The sequence below is a fragment of the Anas acuta genome, chromosome 17 (genome assembly GCF_963932015.1).
Source record: "Anas acuta chromosome 17, bAnaAcu1.1, whole genome shotgun sequence".
Taxonomy (NCBI): Eukaryota; Metazoa; Chordata; class Aves; order Anseriformes; family Anatidae; genus Anas; species Anas acuta.
Genome location: NC_088995.1, coordinates 1594872 through 1616574, shown reverse-complemented (window position 1 = coordinate 1616574; position 21703 = coordinate 1594872). Strand labels below are relative to the sequence as shown.

At 43.5% G+C, this 21703-nt stretch overlaps 3 protein-coding genes across 4 annotated transcripts; 2 read left to right on the top strand and 1 right to left on the bottom strand.

Moving 5' to 3' along the window:
* Nucleotides 1-1622: 1622 nt before the first annotated feature.
* On the top strand, nt 1623-14859 carry USP30 (ubiquitin specific peptidase 30). 2 transcript variants are annotated; one of them, XM_068701159.1, is made up of 12 exons: nt 1623-1934; nt 2766-2948; nt 3890-3993; nt 4851-4949; nt 5693-5732; nt 5971-6065; nt 6800-6859; nt 7976-8062; nt 8636-8716; nt 9762-9981; nt 10645-10753; nt 11815-14859. In XM_068701159.1, the coding sequence occupies exons 1-12, from the start codon at nt 1835-1837 to the stop codon at nt 12077-12079; spliced, it is 1443 nt and encodes a 480-aa protein (XP_068557260.1). In that variant the 5' UTR covers nt 1623-1834; the 3' UTR covers nt 12080-14859. The 2 variants fall into 2 exon arrangements, with proteins under 2 accessions (XP_068557260.1, XP_068557259.1); XM_068701158.1 differs by having other exon boundaries at nt 1624-1934; nt 5690-5732.
* Nucleotides 14860-15252: 393 nt separating this feature from the next.
* Nucleotides 15253-16802, bottom strand: ALKBH2 (alkB homolog 2, alpha-ketoglutarate dependent dioxygenase). The gene is made up of 3 exons (XM_068701163.1): nt 16539-16802; nt 16167-16365; nt 15253-16061 (listed from the first exon to the last, which is right to left on the bottom strand). Exons 1-3 carry the CDS (start codon nt 16762-16764, stop codon nt 15755-15757), a joined length of 732 nt encoding a protein of 243 aa, XP_068557264.1. The 5' UTR covers nt 16765-16802; the 3' UTR covers nt 15253-15754.
* Nucleotides 16803-16842: 40 nt separating this feature from the next.
* On the top strand, nt 16843-21474 carry UNG (uracil DNA glycosylase). The gene is made up of 7 exons (XM_068701162.1): nt 16843-17009; nt 17460-17663; nt 17743-17838; nt 18501-18598; nt 19255-19343; nt 19440-19618; nt 20144-21474. The coding sequence occupies exons 1-7, from the start codon at nt 16920-16922 to the stop codon at nt 20282-20284; spliced, it is 897 nt and encodes a 298-aa protein (XP_068557263.1). The 5' UTR covers nt 16843-16919; the 3' UTR covers nt 20285-21474.
* Nucleotides 21475-21703: the final 229 nt, after the last annotated feature.

Here is a 21703-nt window from a genome sequence, read left to right as displayed (position 1 = left end):
CATTTGGCAAATCAGAGAAATGGCCTGAAATCAACACAATAAAGTCAAATGAAGACAGGTGAAAAGCACTCTAGTGAGAAAGAAGGTGCAAAAATTCCTGACAAGGCACACCTGATGAAGCCAGAAGCTTGGCCTGGCTATGGCAAACCAAGCATGCCTCAGTTTGTGAATGAGAGCTGCTCAACTGTCACACAGATTTAGCTTGTGACACTAAATACTGAAAATGTTAGCAGCGTGTAGCATTTACAGGAAAGGACTCACAATTGATCTAGCTAGAGTTTCAGCTGCCTTAAAAATACCAAGAGAATTGTTTAACGACATATTTGTGCCTAGCCCTGGAGTCCTGGTTCCTACACAAGGGTCTCGGTTCCACTGCAGGTAACTGCACATCTCCCATGGCCTCCTGTGTGATTTCTGCCTAGATCTGGATTCTCCAATCTCTGTCACCTCCCTTGCCATTTTCTGCTTGTCCTTCCCAGACACAAATTTGCACAAATGACATGACTCTTCAGTTTTGCACCTTTTCACCTGTCTTTGATTTGGGTGGTGATGTGACTGGGGTGAGGAACAGCATAATTCCAGCCGTTTGTTACCACAGAGGCACTCAGCAGTTTATTTGGAATGAAAGGCAACCAGGCCCATAACAATTAAAAAATGAAAGGCTTCGGTAGATAAAACTGGTCTACCAACACATTCCTGATTTTCAAGATTTGCGTTTCCTCTTCAGAAAATAGGTGTTAAAGGAACCATAGTTCAGTGCTTTGTATGATCTAAGAAGCGTGTTCTGTTTCACTGGGTAAAATACCGTAGATTAGGTCTACAATGGGAGGGGTTCCTGGACTGAAGCTTCCAGAGGGAAGCACTCATCACAAGCCTTGTTCAGAACAGCCTCAGCACAGCTGCCTGACTGTGCCAGGCCAGGATTTATCCACACAGCTGCCTGTGAATGTGTGTTCACTGAAATTTTGGTAGCTTCTCCCAGAAGCTTGGTAGAAAACAGCATTTTTAATAGAGAGAAATGTATTGGATAGAAGCACTAACTTTGTTTTCAGAATATAGCAACTATATATATATATATATATTATTTTTATTATTACTAAATAGGGTCCAATTTCCCAGTAAGTTAAGGGTGTGAGATTTGGTCCTGTCAATTTGATTTGTCCTTCTGTCAATTTATTTATTTATTTGCCCTTCTGTCAGTTTATTTATTTGTCCTTCTGTCACAGCACAGGTCACACGTGGAGCACCGCCAGGCACCCGAGGAGCATTGGGCAGGCCCTTGGCTCCCCGAGGCCGGCAGATTTCCTTTGCAGGGCGAGCAGCAGCAGCAGCCCCACAGCCGCGCTCAGCAGCTGCCACCTCGAGGTGAGATCCCTCAAGAGCCATCTGCGGCTGCCAGCGCTGCTCGGACGCCAACACACCCCTTGCTAACAGACCCCCGAATCCCAACAGCTGCTGACACAAGGCGGCAGCGCTGCGGGCCGAGCTGCGGGGCCCAATTCCGACCGCGGGCCGCGCCCGGACCGGGCCGGGCTCAACCAGGCCGCGTAGGCCCTCCCGCGGCCTTAGCAACCGTTGCTAGGGGCGGTCCGGTCGCTAAACGGGCCCCCCACAGCACTTCCGGCGCATCCCTCCCGCCGTCCGCCTCCCCCACAGCCCGCGGGGACGGGTTCCGCGGTGGCGGCGGCGGGGGGGATGCGCTGAGGGGGAGCCGCGGGCCGGGGGCGGCTCCGCCAGGTCAGGCCCGGGCCCGGCGCCTCCACCGGCACCGGGAGGGAGCCGAGGCCTCGTCGTTAGGCACGGCTCGCCCCGTGGGGCCGCTGCAGGTGCGGCGATGAGGAGCTGGGGAGTGCTCGGGGGGCTGGCGGCCGCGCTGGCCGCCGGTGTGTACGTGCTGTGGGGGCCCATCGCCCAGAGGAAGAGGCGCCGGAGAGGTGGGGACGCGCTGGGTTCGGTTTATCGGCTTCCTCATCCCTTGCTGCTGCTGGGGAGACGTTTTTGGCCCTTTTCCTTGCGTTTGGGAACGTAACGCCTTAAGAAATGGGTGTAGAAAAAGGAATTCTGTTCCTATAGTAAAATATTCGCTGTTTAAATTGTTTATTTTTAAAAATTTTGGCTTATCAGGAGTATGTTTGTATCGCTTCTGTGGTAAGCTCGTTGCTGAAGTGCTGCAGGTAAAGGCTTTTATCTTATTTTGTGCTTTTGGGTGCAAAATATCTTCTTGTTGCCATCAGTGCAAGGTGAGTGGAAGCCTCTGGCTAAGCGGGGTTGTACAGAAGTGCCCTGAGCCAGCCCCTGGCGAGATTTTGGCTCAGTGTGGTGATCCTGGCCCCCCCAGACTCCACCGAGGCACAGCGGTGACCCCAGGGCTCCCAACCCTCTATCTGTTAAGATCCAACGTTTACAGCTTTAAATTCCCGCTTGTACAGAAACCTGCAGATAATCCTGAAACTTATCGTTGTTGATATAAATCTATTCGTATCAGAAAAGTGAAAAATCTATCCCTATCAGGAAAGTGAATATTTTTCAAACAAAAATTTAGAAAGGCTTTTGGAGTGGTGAAACTCTTGGAGACCACCATGGACATAGCTATAGGATGCTGTCATGTGTATGGGAGTCTTCTAGTTTTCAGCAGGTGCAGGCACTAAATAAACTGAAATAATGTAATTTTAATGTGATTTCAATACCTAATGGAACACTTGCCAGTAAAAATAGTAAAGTTTGCCTAGGCTTCATGGTGTAAACTCATACATATGTATTTGTAGGGCTCGTACCTGGCCTCCTGAACTTAGGGAACACCTGTTTTATGAACTCTCTGCTGCAAGGCTTATCTTCCTGTCCGTCTTTCATCAAGTGGCTGGAGGAATTTACAGCACAATACAAGACAGAGCAGAACCAGTCCGCCGAGCATCAATACTTGTCACTCACTTTGCTGCATCTCCTCAGAGGTACTTTAATTTTTTCACGTTGTGATAAACTAAGAAAATACTTAGCATAAATACTCTTTGTAAGTCTTATTTCCAAAGGAAGGAAGGTCAGGTGGTCCTAATTCCTCTTTTTTTTTAAATTTCTTCCTATTAACTTTGAACTTAATGACCAAATTTAACCAAATTTTGCAGACAGGTAGAGATCTAAGAGGTATTTTTGTTCCAAGCCCGAGTAATATAAGGCCCAACTGCATGTGTGCCTGAAGCTGTTTGTTTCCATAGCCAACAGCTGAAAGTTTCAGGTCTTGTTTGACTCACCTGGCAATCAAGAAGCAGCAGCTAGTCAAGCATCCTGCACCCTGTTTGGAAGAAGCCATTTGCCAGCAGGTTGAACAAACTGAGATAGAGGGCAGCAGGGGTGTTGAAAATGTGGTTATGGAACCACATGTGGTTAAGGCATTTGTTGTTCACAGAATATTAATGGTGAAAATGGTATAAAAATGGTTTCAGTATAAGTAGGAAAATGCTATCTCAATTAGATGGGCACTCAGAAATCTATATACAGGAAAATTAATGCTTTATAATACAGTTTAAGCATTTTTTCTAAGCCTACTATTTAGTCAAAAATACAGACTATTAAATGAAATACATTTTATGTTGGATAAAACGAATCTTTTCAGACAGTGTTAATATTATTTATTCTCTCCATATCAGTTAGTTGAGGAAACCTTTCATTTTGCATATGTATTAGATGAGGAAAATTGTATTCAGTCTGTGACGCTGTCAGGTGAGAATGCTAATTAATACATTCTAGTTTGATTGTCATCATCTGTCTGTCTTAATCAAGAATAACTTTGTGGCAATCAGTTACGCCTAAGTACCATAAATCCTAAAATGAACAGATCTGTGTTCTAACCGTTCTTTGTGGCACCTCCTAACATTTTAAAATTCAATGTCTTTAGCTTTATCCTGTCAAGAGGTACCGGAAGATGATGTCCTGGATGCCAGCTGCTTATTAGAAGTTCTAAGAATTTACAGGTGGCAGATCTCATCATTTGAAGAGCAGGTGATTACAAAATTCAAGCTAGACCGCCTGGTACACAGCTCAGATAAGGAATAAAAGAAAACTGAAGCTATAGTACTAATAACAGTGGGTGTCAAATCTGTGCTGTAGCAAAAAGTTTGCTTTAAATAGTGAAGGAAAACAATCCTGTAATTAATGAATGGTGCTTTCAGTTTGCGTATATATTTGTTATGGAAACCATGTCTGCTTCAAAACTCATACTTAATTAGGCCAGATTTGGTAAATTGGAGCCAGTAATATTAAAACAGAAGGCAGACAGCCTTAACTTCTCTATACTGTAAGGGTCTATGCTAAAGTCCCACCCTGCTTGCAGGGATGAGCTCCTCTTCACTAACGTTTCCAAATTCAGTCGCATGTAACATACAAGATTTCTAAGCTTTGTTTTCAGTATTTTCAGCCACTAAGTGAATCCAGCTGGCCAGCGAACCGAATCAATTATCTCATTCACAAAATGCGGTTGTATCCTTCTTTTATGTTTCAGAGCCAAAACAAATAGCACAGATTTCAATGATGCTTTTATTGAAGCCCGAGGAAGCTGGCATTTGTGCATCCATTTTTTTTTCCTCCAAGGATTTTCGTACCTTTTGAATTTATCCAAGGCAGAATATTATTAATAATGTGTGATGTTATGAAGTTCAGCTTCATATAAAACACTTTTTGCCAAAATTGCAGTGGATGTACAAATGATTGCTATTAAGGTGTAAGATGGGCTCTAAGCAGTATTTTTTCCTTTAATTGCTTAGTGCAGTGATGTAGTCATGTGAGCATTAGTACTCTTGGTGTGTGTGTGGATTTCTTCTGGTTTTGCTTTCTCTAAATCTTATACCTCTACTTAATAGGATGCTCATGAACTATTTCATGTACTTACCTCCTCGTTGGAAGATGAACGGGATCGTCAGCCACGTGTCACACATTTGTTTGATGTGCATTCACTGGAGGTGACTTATTTACTGATATTTCATTAACAGCAGAAGTTCCTAAATCTCCTTGGTAGTCTGCCTGGATTCCTGGTTATGTCAAGTATAAAGTGTTTGATTAGAAACTGAAGTTGTTTTAATTTCATTTACAAAGCTCTTTATTGCTGTGATAGAAATGAATTAATAGGTCAGGCAAAAAAAAAAAAAAAAGTTTGAAAGCAAATGTATTTGAGTTTATACTGATCCCACTTTCGTGTGGCCTTTTGCATCCCTAAATCCATTGACTATAGGGATTGAAGTACTAGCATGCAACAGCAATCCACCTAACCAATTTGTCTTATCTGTAAGACCTGACAGATGAAAGAGGTTTCAGAACTGCAGAGTGGATGCTTGTGGAATAATCCATTTGGAGATGAAGTTGTAGCTTATCTGGCAATATTAGTGGTCGGCTTTATGCTGACAGAAGATATTTATCTTTTTGTCTAAAATATATTTAAGTCTATCAAATCTGTTAAGCTTTTATTTCAGTACTCTCAGGCAGAGAATTCCATAGGTTAATTGTTCCTTTTATTAGAAGTGTTATTTTTTGCAACTTAGAAGTTTATTGTGCACCATTTTTTTTTTGTTTTGAAATATGATGACACTTAAATTTATACAATTGTTCTAACAGAAGAAAGGTATATCAGGCATGAAATAAGAACGTATTTAATACTTGAGGTTTTCTGAGGTGGAGTTAATGAATCTTTTATCTTCCCCTGTAGCAGCCAGAAATAACTCAAAAGCAAATAACCTGCAGAACGAGAGGTATGTTGTTTTTTTGTCATCCTGAAATCAAAATATTAAGTCATAGTGTATTCACTTTGTCTTTGTTGGACTGAATTGCATTTCCCCTTCAGCTGTAAAATGCCACTAATTATTTGTCAGTGGGACAGAATGTGTTTTAGAGCAGTTACTTTTGTTGCTGTGGGTCAAGGAGGGGGGATTACAGTGATAAACATGGATGTTTTGAAAATAAAAGGGCAATTTCAATTTTGTATTTCAGGGTCTCTTCCTCCTATGTCAAATCGCTGGAAGTCTCAGCATCCTTTTCATGGAAGGCTGACTAGCAACATGGTTTGCAAACACTGTGAACACCAGGTAAAACAAAGTGTGTCTGGTAATATCTATATGTGAAAAAGGATGCCTGAGATTCAGAGTGCATTCTGAAGTGAAATCATCATCCCTTGTTTGCAACATAGCAGGTTTAAGCTCAGAGGTTTGCGGGACTCACAGCTTTTACTTTACTAGCTACTTATGGCATTGGTGATGAACAAGAACGTATCACTAGACATACTGAAGAAAATGAAGTGTGATTCACTTTCTGGGGATAGCAGCCAATAAGTGTCTTACTACATTTATTATCCAGTATCACAATATCATACCTGAAAATCCACTCACGTGGATTAGGACTAGCTATTCATTCAGCATGCAGGATTGAGATTGGAAAACTAGACTGCAATTTAATTTGTGCAGAGTAAGGAGATGAAGAAAATCTAGATTTAAAAAAAAATACAGAAATTAAATCTCATTCATAGGTCAAACTATAAGAGTACATTTAGTACTTTTATTTTTCAAAAACTTGCAAACAAATTTAAGTGAGCAGGGGCAGCTTCAGTAGAAACAGGCAGAGCAGCACCTTGTGCACTGCACTGGGTATTTCCTAGCACTGCAGTGGGGAACGTGGGTGTTGTTGACCCTATTCCACCAGATACATGTGGACAGCAGAAGGTATACATTTGTCTTGTGTGACAGTGTTGTGTGGTTGGTTGGTTTTGTGTTTTTATGGTCTGTTGTAGCCTTTTGCTCACAGGATGTGAAATATTCTCTTGCAGAGTCCTGTGAGGTATGATACCTTTGACAGTCTCTCACTGAGTATCCCAGCAGCTGTGTGGGTATGTATCTGTTATTGATGATCCAACTGGTCTATCTACTGCCTTGTCATCATAGCTTTATCTTCACTAGTGTCTTTTTAAGCTGCTACAGTCCATGTAAATGAGCAGCTAGAGTTTATTTTATTGTCTTTATAAATGATCCTGTTGGGCTAACACAGTACCTTACCAGGAATGTGATATGGCAAATTATTAGTTAGTACAACAAGTGTGACTTTGACACCAGTAATTTTCTCCTGGTGACGTGTTTGGTCCTTTCGTCGTAATTTGAACAGACCAGATCGTATCCTAAGGGCCGTGTGTTTTTGGCAGCCTCAGAAGGTGACCTTCAAGTGCTCTGTCTCTGCAGCAATAGCACGCTATTACCCAATACAGTCTTTTAGATCAAGTGATTTCAACCAGAAATTTTTTTGGTTTCCCTTGGGCTTTGTGAAGAAACTTTAAATGACAAAACACTGTAGATTTCTGGGGCAAAATGTGCAGGACCTTTGTTCTGTAACAGTTTGTTAACTAATGACTGCTAGAGATTCATCTTTACAGACAAGAAACAACTACTTTTGCTCATGGAAACTGACTTCTATCTCCAAAATATGCTCCTGGATAGCTAGAGGATTTGGATTCTGACACATCTTCTGCTATTTGTGTTTTATTTTATACTATCATTGAAGATAATGCCATTCACACTGGCTGCATGTAGTACATCCTACAAGGAAGCATAGGAAGGAGTGCCTAAACTCAATGAAATGCTGTATTTCTCCTGTGTAGAGAGACAAAGTGCAAAAAGTGACCCAAGAGGTGCTGGAACTTCGGAGGAAAAATAGCAACAGGCCCAGGAATTTGTGATTTAAAATGCCACAAAAGGAGGCATGCAGGGAGTTAGAGCTGTTGCTTGTACCTAGAGGCTGCAATGTTTTCCACGTGGAATCCAGCTTCAGGAAGAATCCCCACAGTTAGCTGTATTATATGGTTTTTATACTCAGCCAGTTAGTCAGTTTTCTCCAGAAGCAAATCTGCAATTTTATGGTTCTTATGGCAGAGATTATGAAATACTGTCACAGAATTAAATGGCACGCACCCTAAGACTGCTGCAAATAATTTTGGTGTTGGTGTTGTTCTAAGGGTCGTCCACTGACGCTGGATCACTGCCTCCATCATTTCATCTCCTCTGAATCTGTGAAGGATGTTGTGTGTGACAACTGCACAAAAGTATGTAGTGTTAATTTATGTAACATTCTAGCTCAATTTCAAGCCTTCTTGACTGAGAATTATGGTTTTGGTTTTCTATACCTTGTTTCGTGACTTCAGGAAAGCCTGCAGCCTTCCTGGGATTTCTTATGATTAAAAGGGAGTTACTACCTCACTTTTTTTTTTTTTTAAGCTTTATTTATTAATGATATGACAATTTAAAAATGCTTTATTTGGATCTAGATAATACTTAAGATATTGTTCTGATATTTTTAAACAGTACTTTACAGGTGAATACAATTTGATAATAAAGATCCAAAACAGTTTGTTTGAAAACTAACAGAAGAGGCAGAGAACACATAAACCTGGAGACTGGGTTTGTTTTCTAAATGCTCATTTCTGCTTAATTTTGTGTTAGAACTGTGATCCATTAGGATAGACCAACAGCTCTTGAAAACATTCATGGAAAATTGTATATGCGATTAATGAATTAAGCATAGCTCTCGACAGAAAGTTACTTTTGTCTGCAGTATTACTATGTGTAACTGGATAGAACAAGTAATCAAATGACTATTTTTTTCCCTTTGACTGCAGATTCAGGCAGAAGGGACTCTGAATGGACAGAGCATAGAAAACCAGAGAACAACATTTGTTAAGCAATTAAAGTTGGGGAAGGTGAGGCAAGCTAACCCTCCAAATCTGTTTTTTGCTATTAAACAGTATTTTCTTTATTTGATTTGTTTGCTTCATGTCTGCTTGGTATTTCACTTTAATATTAAACTTTAAAAAAAAAAAAAGTACACTTGTTAAATATTTGTAGTCATTGAGGCCTTGCTTCAGCAAAGCATCAACTCTGTAGCTTAAAAAATGTGAATATTCTTCTTTTATTCAGCAAAGTGTTTAAATGTGAGTTTGGCTTAATTGCAGTTCATGTGTCTTGCATTAATTCTTAATTTCCTTGGTAAGTAAAGTGATTCATATATAAAATTTGTGTGATATTTTGCAAATGCACATTTCAAAGAATTCAAAATGTTCTAAATACAGATGGTTTAAACAATAGAATACGGTGCTAAACAGCAGGTACAATTTACATTAGAAGTTCTTGTTTCTTCTTGCTTTGTGATCATGTAACGCAGAGGACAACAGGGCACTGGCCTAATTAATAGAGCCTTAGGTGTCATTAATAATAATATGTACTTATTGACAAAGGTTAGTCCTGGCATGACATCGAGTGTCAGATATTTATAACTTCTTGACATTTTTCTTCCATGTACTCTTACTGTGCAAAGCTATTACTTACTGTGTGTTAGCAAATGTCTCACTGCAACAAATTCCAGTCCTCATTTCTACCTCACAGATCAACAAGCTAAATGATATGCACTTTTTAGGAACAAGAACATATTTTTATTGATTTTTTTTTTCTTCTGCCATTTGGAGAAAATGATTAACCTGAGGTGTCCTACTGCCTAGTGAACAGTAATGGCATCATTAGAAATCTCAAAATCTGTGAGTTTTTATTGTAACTCACGGATACTACTGCAATAAGTTTAATGCAGATAGAGTAGATGAATACATAAAGAGACAACAGTTCATTGATTTTTTTTTTTCTTCCTTATCCATTAGACTTACCCATTCCATTAGTGTGCTTTTAACTTTAACAGCTGTTTCTCTTAATTTAAAATGTATTTCGGCTTTCCTTTTGTATGGAACTTGGCTGAAGCTCCCCCAGTGTTTATGTATCCATCTGCAAAGACTGAGCTGGTCAAACCAAGGCACACCCCTGAAACGTCATGAACATGTACAGTTCAATGAGTTTCTGATCATGGACATCTACAAATACCACATTCCTGTTCATAAACCAAGCCAGAATGATCTGAATCAGAAAAACTCTGAAGAGACAAAGCCTGGAACAAAGGATGGGATAGCAGTAAAACCTTCAGGTATTTATTTTGAAAGTAAAATAATTCAGGTCTTTCTCCATTTCAGTGATAAAACATCTGATCTGCAGAACGTCATTCTAAGAGCAGAATCTTTACTTAAACTGTGCAAAGAGGACAGGTAGAAATCTGTTTCCCAGCAAGTAATGAGATAGCCTGTTCCAGGCTTAAAGTTCAGTTTTAATTACTGAATTTGCTTCTATTGGATATTAAAAAACATAGAAACAAATAAAAGCCATATAGTGAAGAACTTACATGTTTTAGATCCAAAGGACTGATGAACGTTGCCCTCAGGAAGTCCTAGTGATTAGCTTGTTAGTGATCTCTTCTGAGGCTTCAGAAATGGCGCAGAAGGGATGCTTGGAATGGTGACTTCTTAGAAAGCAACTGGAAAATCTAGCTGTAGTAAATCTACAACTTAGGCAACTTGGGGTTTTTTACTTATTTTGGATTTTGTACACATGGCCCTTTTCACATGTGTCATATCCAAGGGCAGTGGCAATTATTTTTATATTATACTCCTCTCATTGCTAAGGGATTGTGCTAATGTAGCAAATCAAGCAAGATACTTTCACAGTACTTCACAATACTTTTTAGATAGAGTAGAAACAGAAACAGTTATTAGCAATCTTAAGTTAAATTACTGGATGTCTACTTTTTTTGCAGATGCAGAACAGACACATGGTACTAAATCGCTCATTATGAATGGTGCCTGCTCCACTTCGTTTTTAATGTCCTCGGGAACTTTTCCACTCGCTGCATTCCCTGAATGCAGGTAAGTGAGAAATGTGTACCCTGTTTGTATTTCTATATGTGCAAATTATGTTTTCTTCCGTCTTTAGTAGAAAGCTCTGTAGTCATGGAATTTAACATCTATTCTAGCTCCTGTGCAGAATTTTTTTGCTCTTCTCTTGGCTGAGTTTTAGTGGTTGTCTTTGGCTTCATTTCTCTGCTACTATAAAAGAGTATAGCATATTACAAGCAAAATTCAATCTTCTTTCTATGATTGATGATGCAGCAGTCATTTTTTTGAATACTCATATTCTTATTTTTACTGTTTTTCTACTACCCCTTCCTTTTACTTTTTTTATAATTACTGCAAGAAAATCTTAAAACTCTTACAGATTTTTCTTTACAATTATATTGTAAAGCTCAATTTAAGTTGCAGCTGCAATGATTCTACTTTGTAAATCCAGTCTTGATGCTTCTGCTGATAGTGTGTTTTCTTGGCTTTTGAGAAGGTTCACTTGTTTTCTTGTCTGTGACCAATGATAGTTCTATAATATTTCTTCTGTCTCTCATTGCTTATTATTCCCATGGGGAACAGTTCCTGCAGTCTCTGTAGCCTGGAAGCATTTTGTGCCAAACATCTGTTCTGAAGACAGTTGTACATGTAGAGCAAGTCCTTGAAAGTACACCCATTGTCATCTGTGGATTACCTGACACAACTTTACTTCTTTTCAGTTTAAAACAACATTTTTCTAGAATAACTTTTCTGTTCAGTCAGTGCTGTAAGAACTAAACTCTGGCATGTTGGTACGTCTGATGGAAAACATTGCTGAAAAATTAAATCAGTTACACTGTGCAAAACGTAGTAGCCCTCTGGTTCATTAAACATTTAAAACAAGTGGTTTGGTTCTCTCAGCAGAATAAGGCAGCACTGCAGAGAAGATTTAGTATACTGAAAAGTAATTGTGAAGCAGCACATCTCTTACAGAGATATCTATTTGCTCCAAAAAGAAATTGCAACTGAAGAGAACACAAAAGAGAGCTTCGTTAGGTATGTGTGATCCACGAGGTCTGGTGACCCTTTCCTTTTTCTCGTTTTTCCTCCAGTTCCCCTGTATACCTTTACCGTCTGATGGCAGTCGTAGTTCACCACGGAGACATGCATTCTGGACACTTTGTGACTTACCGCCGCTCTCCGCCTTCTTCAAAGAGCCCGCTGTCTGTCAGCAATCAGTGGTTATGGATTTCAGATGACACAGTTCGCAAAGCCAGTTTGCAGGAGGTCCTTTCTTCCAGTGCTTACTTGCTTTTTTACGAGCGTGTGCACTCGAAGGTACAGCACCAACGTTTGGAGCTGAGGGCTGAGGAATGATTGAGAACTGAAAGAGGACAAAAACTGCCAAAACTCCTCTGAGATCCTCGTTGCACCTCCTGTCTGTTATGCAAATAATCCACCACAGGCCCTTTAACTTTCCCCTCCCTCTATGGCAACGGCTGGCTCCTGTGGGAGTTGTTTTGCACCAAAATGATGCTACCCAAAGTTGGTCTGCTAACGTTGTGCAGTCCAAAACGTATTTGTATGACAGAAGCATTTATTCTGTTAGGTAGTAATTTTGTCAACATCACAGCTCTAAAGCAGACATTTCAAGCAGACTTCCCAGGGCCACATTCCCTATCCTGACATGTAAATTTTCAAAGGGAGATGCTTTTAATCCGATACATTTCACTGCAGACATTTCTGAACAAGGGAGCCCCAGAAGCAGCTGATGGGAAGCTACTGTTATCAAAGGCAATGACTTGAGAAACAAAGTGCCTTGAGCTCATTTGAACAGTTAGGTTACCATTGTCTGAGTCCACTGCTTGTCAGTTGTGTTCTGATAAATGTCTCAAGATGATGGGATGAATTATGAACAAACAAGGTTTCTTTTGATATCGCAGCTAATGAATAAAACAAGGCATCTCTACGTAATATGCACAATCCAAAAACCTATTTCCCTCTTCACTGTTTTCCTTAAGATTTCAGTTCTTTATACATCACAAATACTTTTACTGATTCAAACTGCAGTTTCCTTTTTCCAGGAGAAAAGATCGATTTCTTTTATCAATGAAGAGCTGACGCCCTGATTTGTTGCCCTATATCTTTGCTCTATAGGTGAAATGAAGAGACGGAAGCTTTTGTTAGCAATCAGTATTGTAATTTCCTTGGTCATTATGAAACTGTGAATACTGTTGCTTGTAGTATGGACTACAACTTTTAATGCCGTTACTTTGAGGCTACTGTAATTGGTGTTCTAGATGCGCCCTTCCTATTTTAACGTTGCAAACCATCATTTCCCATCAACCATTCAGATATACGTAGTCAGGCTTGCAGCTGAGCATTAGGGCTTATGCTGGTTGTGACTGTGAGCTAAGATATATAGCAGCCCAAGCATCCTCGTTAGAGTGTCTGCAAATGAATCAGGAGTGATGAGAGCTTGTCTGGTGAAGTAGTCTGGAAAGGCTGTCACTGCGTTAGATGTGCAGGTCTCCATACACAGAGAGACCTGCAAAGTACATGGAAGTTGTACTTTGCTGCTCTAGATCGATGTGTTTAAAAAAAAAAATCCCAAACAAAGCAGGAAAGGAGAAGCAAAAGCTACTTTTGACTTTTTAATTTATTCGGAATTAAGTAAGTAGGCTGTTTTTAGCTCTTTTCTATCCTTGTTGCTTGGAGGAAAAAGACCTAATTTCTCAGACTAGGTTTTTCAGTATATAGCGGCAACTAAGTTTCCAGCTGGTAACAACTGTCTTAGTAGTTTTTTAAGACAGCTTTCCCCTTCCTATATTGGTATCACTACATAAAACTCACAGGCATTCAAGTTCCTTAATGGGAGGCTCAAAACCAGCTGAAATAGGAGTGGTAATAGATGTAAGTGAACAAATATTTACTACAGTCACGTTGTTGCAGAGTGTGGATCACAACTCCTCCTCCAGGTAATGTTCATAGTACGTAAAATGCTCTAAGTCGACAAACTAATTAGAAGGAGCCTCCCTTTTTAGGCTAGGGCATCAACAGTAGCATGGTTTTAACTTTTTTAAGTTAAGGAAAAAAATAATACTAAAAAAAAAAGGATGCAAAATGCCAAAAATGACCTGAACTAAGATCTAACAGACTTGGGGAAGCGAAGAGGGGAGAGACCCCTCTGTTCTGAGCAGCACGGGTGTGTGGTAGGAATTCTGTAAAGCAGAGCTGGGGGTCACCGAAGGGAAAACATCCTGCAAAGCTCCAGCAGGTCTTCAATTTGTACCTCAACCATTTCCACTGCCAATAGCATATATTCTGCATTATCTGTTCCTAGTAGGGTCTGTTTAAGGGTTTTAAACTGTGAATTTTATGTTAATTTGAACAGGTCATTTGGTTAGAAAGCAGCAATGCTGGAGGTGAGTCAGAAGATACGCACAACAGATAAACAGTCTTAAACTCATCAGCGTGGCATAAAAAACAGCAACATAAAGCCATGCAGTGCTGCAAACTTGCACCTTTAATGTCTTTTTTTGCAAAGAGCTGCTTTCTAGCAGGGACTAGTTTGAGTATGGGAGCATAGTTGATATGTGACATTAATAAACTGCTTGCTTTCACTCAGCTGCAGACCTACTCTGAAAGCTTCCTCAAGGGCTTTAGGGATGAGTCAGCAATTTGTTCTGAATAGTTTGCATTTGTTCTGGTGTTCACTGTTGGGGAGCAGTAGGCAGTCCTGGTGGAGCTCTCTGAGGAAGGTGGCAACTGTTGGTGCCTCAATCCTGGTCCTGTGCTGGATGCTCTCAGCCAACTGGGAGAATCGAAGACCTCTGCTGAAGTTTCCCACCCAGCCTTCACCTTTCAAAGTCAGTGGGCTCTGTGCAGGCACATGAGGATCATCCAATATTATTATTTGTTGCTCACAAGTTTTTATGGTGGAAAAGGTGTGAAGGAAACGTAGGTTACAAAACATCAGATAAGGCCCTCCAGGTGACATCTTTGTGTTTGGATTCTTCTTGTTTTATTTTGTGTATTATTTAAAAATGTATGATATTAGAGTCAAACCACTGCACTGCTGTTTGGAGTTGCGTTTTCACTTCAGGGTATTTTTGTAACTGTACAGTAGCAATAAATGAACAAACTTAATAGAAAAAGCAGCTGTCTGCAGGTGGTAATTTCTTGAAACAGCCCAAGCTCTAAGCCAGACCGCGTACAGTGCGTCTGACAGAAGCAGCACTTCACATTTTCTGGGTAAGATGCATTCTCACAGCTTTCCACACTAAATATCCCCCTTCCTGGTAGTGGGGATTATCCATTCCAAACTGTCTAATCCGTGTTAATTCCATAATCCTGCCAGACCTACTGCTGAAGGCTGCAGCCCAGTGCAATTCACATGTTTACAGCCTGGTTACACAGGGACCAGTTCCCTTTCTGGCTCAGGACCTCGTGCATCCTCCAGTCCTCTCCCACCACACTGCTGCCCAAAAGAACCCAGTCTTCCATCCAAGCAGATGAGGTAAAGCAACAGAGGAATCGATGCAGACAGATCATGGTGACTGTAAAACATATTGCACTCACTTTATTCATATCTTAGCAATCCTCCTTTCACAGTGGTCCCATTTGTATTTTATTTTTAAAAACAAACTGTAGCTCATTGACAGAACATAGAAAAGTGTCAGGCAACAAATCCTATCAGCTTATAGGTTCACTCTATAGAACTTACAAACTTTCACCCCTATCTCAACAATACAGAATATTTCAATCTTTCTGAACAAGGGCATAGATTAAGATCAGATGAGAACAAACTTCCTCAAGGGTATTACTCATTAAAAGTACGTGTCAGCAGGACTACAGCAACAGTGTACCGACAAAGTATTCTTGGTACTGCAGATTAATAGTTGCAGTATTTATTAGTAAATTACCAGGAATACTATCTACTCTTCTGGTTTAATGCTTTGGATTGTCAAAGACTTTGAGGCAGAAACTGGCAGCCATACTGGGGAAGAAAACCTTCATTTTCAGAGTCTAAAGACTTGATCACTGAGTATCTCACTTGTCTATAGCCATCACTTTCCGAAATGTCAGGTTGATTCTGGGACTAAGCACCCTCTTGCGGATGGGCAGGCTGTGGTACCAGTACACGTTGGTGGGGTACTTCATCATCAGCAGGCTGCCGTGGGCTAGCTGCAGCGTGACAGGCTCGATGCGGCGCTTGGCGTTTTTTCCTCGGGACTCACAGTGCCTGAAAACGAAGTCCCTGCAGGCCCCGAAGGACACAGAGGCGATGGGGCTGCGTGGAACCAGCTCCTTCTCATCATCTCGGTGTTCTCCTATGTGGTCCAGACCGTCTTTGTATCTGTAAGTGCAATAATTAATTCTTCTCCCAGTTCCATAAAATGAATGCCAAGCAATTTTTCAGTGAACTATTGGCACGGTTGATGCAGTTGGACATCTGACGTACCTGTTAATGAGCACAAAGTTAAAGTTGTGCCCTGTGACCGAGGCAACGCGCTCCCTGATGTGGTCCAGAACTGGGATCCAGGGCTCAGGAGAAAAGGTGACCCCCGAGTACGTGTACTTCAGCTCGGGGTCTCCGTACACCGCCTTCCTCCTGGGAATGCTGTGCCACTTGCCGAAGACGTGCAGCTTGCTCTGTTCATCTGCTCAAACGAGAGGCAAAGGGGTCGGGGCGAGCTCCGCACCCCTCTCCCAGGGGCTGCCACCACCCTGGGGTGCCACCACCCTGAGATCCCGGGTCCTGCATGCAGCAGCTGCCAGCCGCCCCCCTGTCTTTCTCCTCCCCGCTCGGGGAAGAAGGCTCCGGGGCTCTCACCGGGCAGGTACCGCACGTCCTGCTCCAGCCTCCGCAGGATGCCGTCCGCCTCGGCGGGGCCGAACAGCAGCCGGTACTCGCAGCTCAGGCCCTGCCCGCGGATTTGGCGGCAGGGGGGGGGCGGCAGCATGGGAACGGGCACGGGCACGGCCCCCCCGTCCCCACCCCCGTCCCCCTCCGCCTCTTTCTCCTCCAGCCTCGCCCTCTTCCCGCACGCCCCCGCCATCGGTGCCCCCGCGCTGCGGATGCGCGCGCGCGCGCCCGGAGCCCCGCCCCCTTCCGCAAGCCCCGCCCCCGCGTCCGGTTTTGGCGCCAAATCGCCAAATTCCCCAACCCACGCGGGTCTCGCTGCTGCTGCTGCTCGGGGGCTCCGCTGCAACCATGATCGGGCAGCGCACGCTGCTCTCCTTCTTCGGCACCGCGCCCGCCAGGAAGCGCAGCCGCTCCCCGGAGCCGGACGGGGATGAGGAGGTGATGGGGAGAGGGATGCGGGGAGCGGCTGCTGGGGGGGGAGCTGAGGGTGTATGGGGCGCTGGGGGAGGGTGCAGGGCACCGGTGTCCCGGGGGGATGCGGGGCTCCGGTCCCGTCCCCACGCCGCGCTGCTGCCCCGCCAAAGGAGCCCGCGCCCCGTGGGTTTCGCGGGAATCCTCGCGGCGCGGTTGCTAGGTAGATTTGCCCCGCGCCGCTGCCGCTGGCCAATAGGAAAGAGCGGGCTGTGCCCGCGGCCAATAGGAAAATTAGAGCGCGCCGAGGGGGCGGGGCGCGGCGCTGTTTTGCCGCGAAAAAGCCGCGTGGGGCGCGGGGCCGCCCTGAGCGGGGCGGAGCGGGGCGCGGAACGGCTCGGGCTCGGGATGGCGCCCGGGCTGCTCGGGCCGAGGCTGGGCCCGCTCTGCAGCCGCCTTTTCTCTCGTTATTTCCAGGCCGGTGCCGCCACCAAGAAGGCGAAGGCCGAAGGGAGCGAGGCGGGCGCGGCCTCGCCGCTGAGCCCCGAGCAGCTGGAGCGGATCCGCAGGAACAAGGAGGCGGCGCTGCAGCGGCTGGCGGACCGCAACGTGCCGCCGGGCTTCGGGGAGAGCTGGCGAAGGCAGCTGGCCAAGGAGTTTTCCAAGCCCTACTTCATAGAGGTGAGCGTTGGGCCGGTCCCCGGTTCCTGTCCCGGTTCCCTGCCCCCGGTCCCTGCTGAGCCACTCGCTCTGCCCGCAGCTGATGGCCTTCGTGGCGGAGGAGAGGAAGCGGCACACCGTGTACCCGCCCCCGGAGCAGGTCTTCACCTGGACGCAGATGTGCGACATCAGGGATGTGAGTGGGGCTGCGGGGGTCTCAGTCTCTAGGGGGGGTGCAGACACTGCTGTGGGGTCCTGGGGGATGCCCCAGTGTGGGTGCTGCTGGCTCATGGCACCCATGGGTCCCGCTCTGTTGGTCTCCTCCCACACCCAAGTTCGTTTTTGGTGTTTTATTACTGGCTGTGGGCTTTCCCTTAGAATTGCAGTGGGGCTTTTGACCTTATTTTTAGTGTTACCAGCATAATGTGGTGCCTGTTCTCACATCTTGTACCTCGTGCTTTTTTCCGCTCTCTTAATGAACTGTAACTAAAAAATATATGTAGCTTTCTTAGGTAATCCCCTTGGCAATAAGCTGTGTTTGTAATAGTGGATATCACTGTGAATGTGTTATAAAATTCAAATTTAAGGAAACTTCCTTGGAAAATACCCTCATAGTGTTGTGGATTTTTGAAAGCTTTGGTCCTTTGTACTCAAAGTACTTCCATAATCTTGGCAGAAAAGCTGCAGTGAGGTTAGACTTAGGTAGGGGCTGTGTTCCTTAACTTGTGTGTAGTGAGGTATGTCAGTTCTTTGGGTTTTTGTCTGACTTTTTTAGGATAGAGCTTGCTTGTAAGCTTTTTCTCCTCTTTTGGCAATAATGCTGATTGCAACCCAGTTATAATGAAGCTCTGCTTTCAGGTGAAGGTTGTGATCTTGGGACAAGATCCTTATCATGGACCTAATCAAGCTCATGGGCTCTGTTTCAGTGTCCAGAAACCTGTTCCACCTCCGCCCAGGTATGGCAGTACTCAGTTTGCAGGAGTACTTTTATTTACAAATTATTTCATTCTGTTACTCATGGCTGCAAGTCAGATCGTTGACAGGGGATGTGTCACAGCTGCTGAAACTTGAGTTGTGCATTGCCTAGAGGAAAGATCATTTTGAAAAAATGCATAATTCTCTGGATATGGTATTCTGAAGAACATGCTTAGACATAAATTTACACCTGTGGTGCTGAGACCTTCTCCTAAAGCATCTAGCTAGGAACACAAAGAGGCTTTGTTGCCCAGCTGCTACAAAGGGCTGCGTTATCTTAAATGATTAAATTAAGATCAATAATGTCATTGTTCAGTGTAAGAGCAGTAAGCGGTGCTGTGTGCTCTTATCTTTAAACGTGCCCTTCCAAGAGCGCAGGTGTGTCTTAGTTGTTGGCTGTGAATTTATGACACTTGCATGCTGCTGGAAGCACTTGCAAGGTTGGGGCTTGCTTGATAACTGGTAGGAAAGGCAAAGATCTAATTTTCCCACGAGGAGTAATAGTAACTTAGGTAGAAATTGAATAAAGATTCTAAGGTATCTTATCTTACAAGTTTTGCTGAATATCTAAATACCAGATCATTAGTTTGCCTCAAGCATAATTTAAAATCTTTTTTTCTTCCCTTCCTGCCCCCAGTTTAGAAAATATTTACAAGGAGCTGTCTAATGATATTGAAGACTTCACTCACCCTGGTCATGGAGATCTAACAGGGTGGGCCAAGCAAGGTAAATTCCCTGAGATCGTAGGAACAGCTCCAGTTATTCCTCATTTCTCAGGGGAAGCAGGAACCAGCAGTTAACGTGGCTTTGTTTGTGTGCTAGGTGTGCTCCTGCTCAACGCTGTCCTCACGGTGCGAGCTCACCAGGCCACCTCCCACAAGGAGAAGGGCTGGGAGCAGTTCACAGATGTGGTGGTGTCCTGGCTGAACAAGAACCTGGATGGCGTTGTCTTCATGCTCTGGGGAGCCTACGCGCAGAAGAAAGGCAGCTCTATTGACAGGGTACAGATTATTCCTGTTTCTCTTCAGCCTTTTTATTTTTTTGGTCAGTTGAGTGGTGGACACTAGAGGGCAGTTTCCTTACAGAGTTGAGTTTTTCTCCCTGCTTGAACTCTGCTGTCAAGCTTAATTGCATTTTTGTTCTAGCTTGGTCTTTGCCAGAATTAAGCAACAAAAGTGGAGCAAGTGTAACCTCTTGTTGTGAGAAGAGCTTCCAGTTGATGACCCAGACAGGATATTTCTAGGAAGGGGCTTGTGAATAAGTGTAAAATTTGTTAGGATTACAGCAACTGAAAAAATGGGCTGGGTGTTATTGTTTCTGTGCACAGCCACTCCTCCTGCCTCTGCTCAGTGGGACAAAAGTTTCTGCCTTCATGGCTGGGATTTTGGGTCTTCCTTCCTCGGTCTGATGGCCGAGGAAATGTGCAGAGGAAATTACAGCTGCTTGCTAGGAAATGGAGCAGCCAGCCTCATCCCGGGAGCTAAAACTGTGCAGATCTAATGATTTTTTCCTTTTACCTTTCACAGAAGCGCCACCACGTCCTGCAGACGGTTCACCCTTCGCCTCTCTCTGTGAACAGGGGCTTTTTTGGCTGTCGGCATTTCTCTAAGACAAACGAATTGCTGAAGAAATCCGGCAAGAAGCCCATCGACTGGAGAGCGCTCTGAGCATGAGCTGTGGGGTCCGGTGGTCAGAAACAGCCCCTGTTTCAAGGGTTGTCTCGTTTCTGTGGAACTTCTGCTGACCTGAGATTATTCTCCTGATGTTGTTCAAGGAACAGAAGACCTGACTCTCAGATCTTCTGTTTTAAGAGCAAATTTGAATGTTATGTGGACTGTTTGACTACTCTTTGAACAGATTTCAGCCTGGTTTGAAACAAAAACAGTTTCATGTTAATTTGTGTTTGTTATGATGGGAAAATGCTTGTGAAGGGATGTAAATTGTTACAGGTTAAGCTGTTCAGCTTTTGTAAATAATGCCTTGCCTTACCTCCTCCTCCTTAGCATTTTGCTGTGCAAATCTGGATTTCTTTTTTTGGGGAGAAACTAGAGCCATGCTGATTCCCCTTGTAGGAGAAGACTTTTTTTTTCTTCCCCTTTTTGCTACAGATGCAAGATTGATTAGAAACACAAGTTCTTGGGACTGTTAATACACTGTCAGAGGCTTCACTCACCGTGTCTGTCCTCAAGGTTTCAGGGCTGACCTGCCCAGCAGCCAAGGGCAGCCTGTGACCAACACTCCAGTCATGTTCTGAGCTTTTTGTTCCCAAAGGAAACATGCCCTTTGAAGGGGGAACTAAGGGTTTTTTTTAGACTCTGTTCTGCGTTAATCACTTGGATGACAGGTAAGCTGTGATGACGATGAACCCTGGGGTGATCCTGTATGGAGTATACCACAACATAAGATATGAAAGTGGTCTCAAAAAAAATCTGTACTCCCTCCTGAGTGGGGATTTTCCTGCAGATCTCCCTGTCAGATGACTGAGTTCAACAAGTCTTGTCCATCAAGATTTGCCAGTTGATGGGCTGAAGGTTTCAGATCTTTTAAGATCTTAATACAGAGATAGTTTTGTGCTTTGCCTTCACAGAAGTAAAACGAGGTTTCTAGCCACTGTAGAAAATAACTCATCGTCAATCCAGGCAGAAGATGAGGACTTGTTGCTTCTGGGTTTCCAGTTTATCTTTGACTTCATACTTTCTTTTAATGGAAGTGCCTTGTTCTGTACTCATGTTTTTATAGAATGCCCTTGTAAACCTTTTGTATTTACTCTGGAAGGTAACACTAGTCAAGTTTTCAAGTGTGTTGTTGTTTGTTCATTTGTTTTCCAGATTTTTTTAAATAAAAACCTCTTGGTTTACGTTGTGCTGTGGTCTGGTATGGTTAGAAAGAAGCAGTGGAGGGAGCGGGGAGCCTGGGGGAGATGTGACTGGGGGCTGCTGGCCGGGAGCTTCTCCTCGTCACCCTCTGCAGGCCCAGCACCTTTGTCCCACAAGGATCGGGTGTCCCCGCCTCTGCTTTCCACTCTCTCCTCCAGCAGAAGTTTTCCAGGCGTGCTAACAGGGAAATATTTCAGCTTGACGTTAACG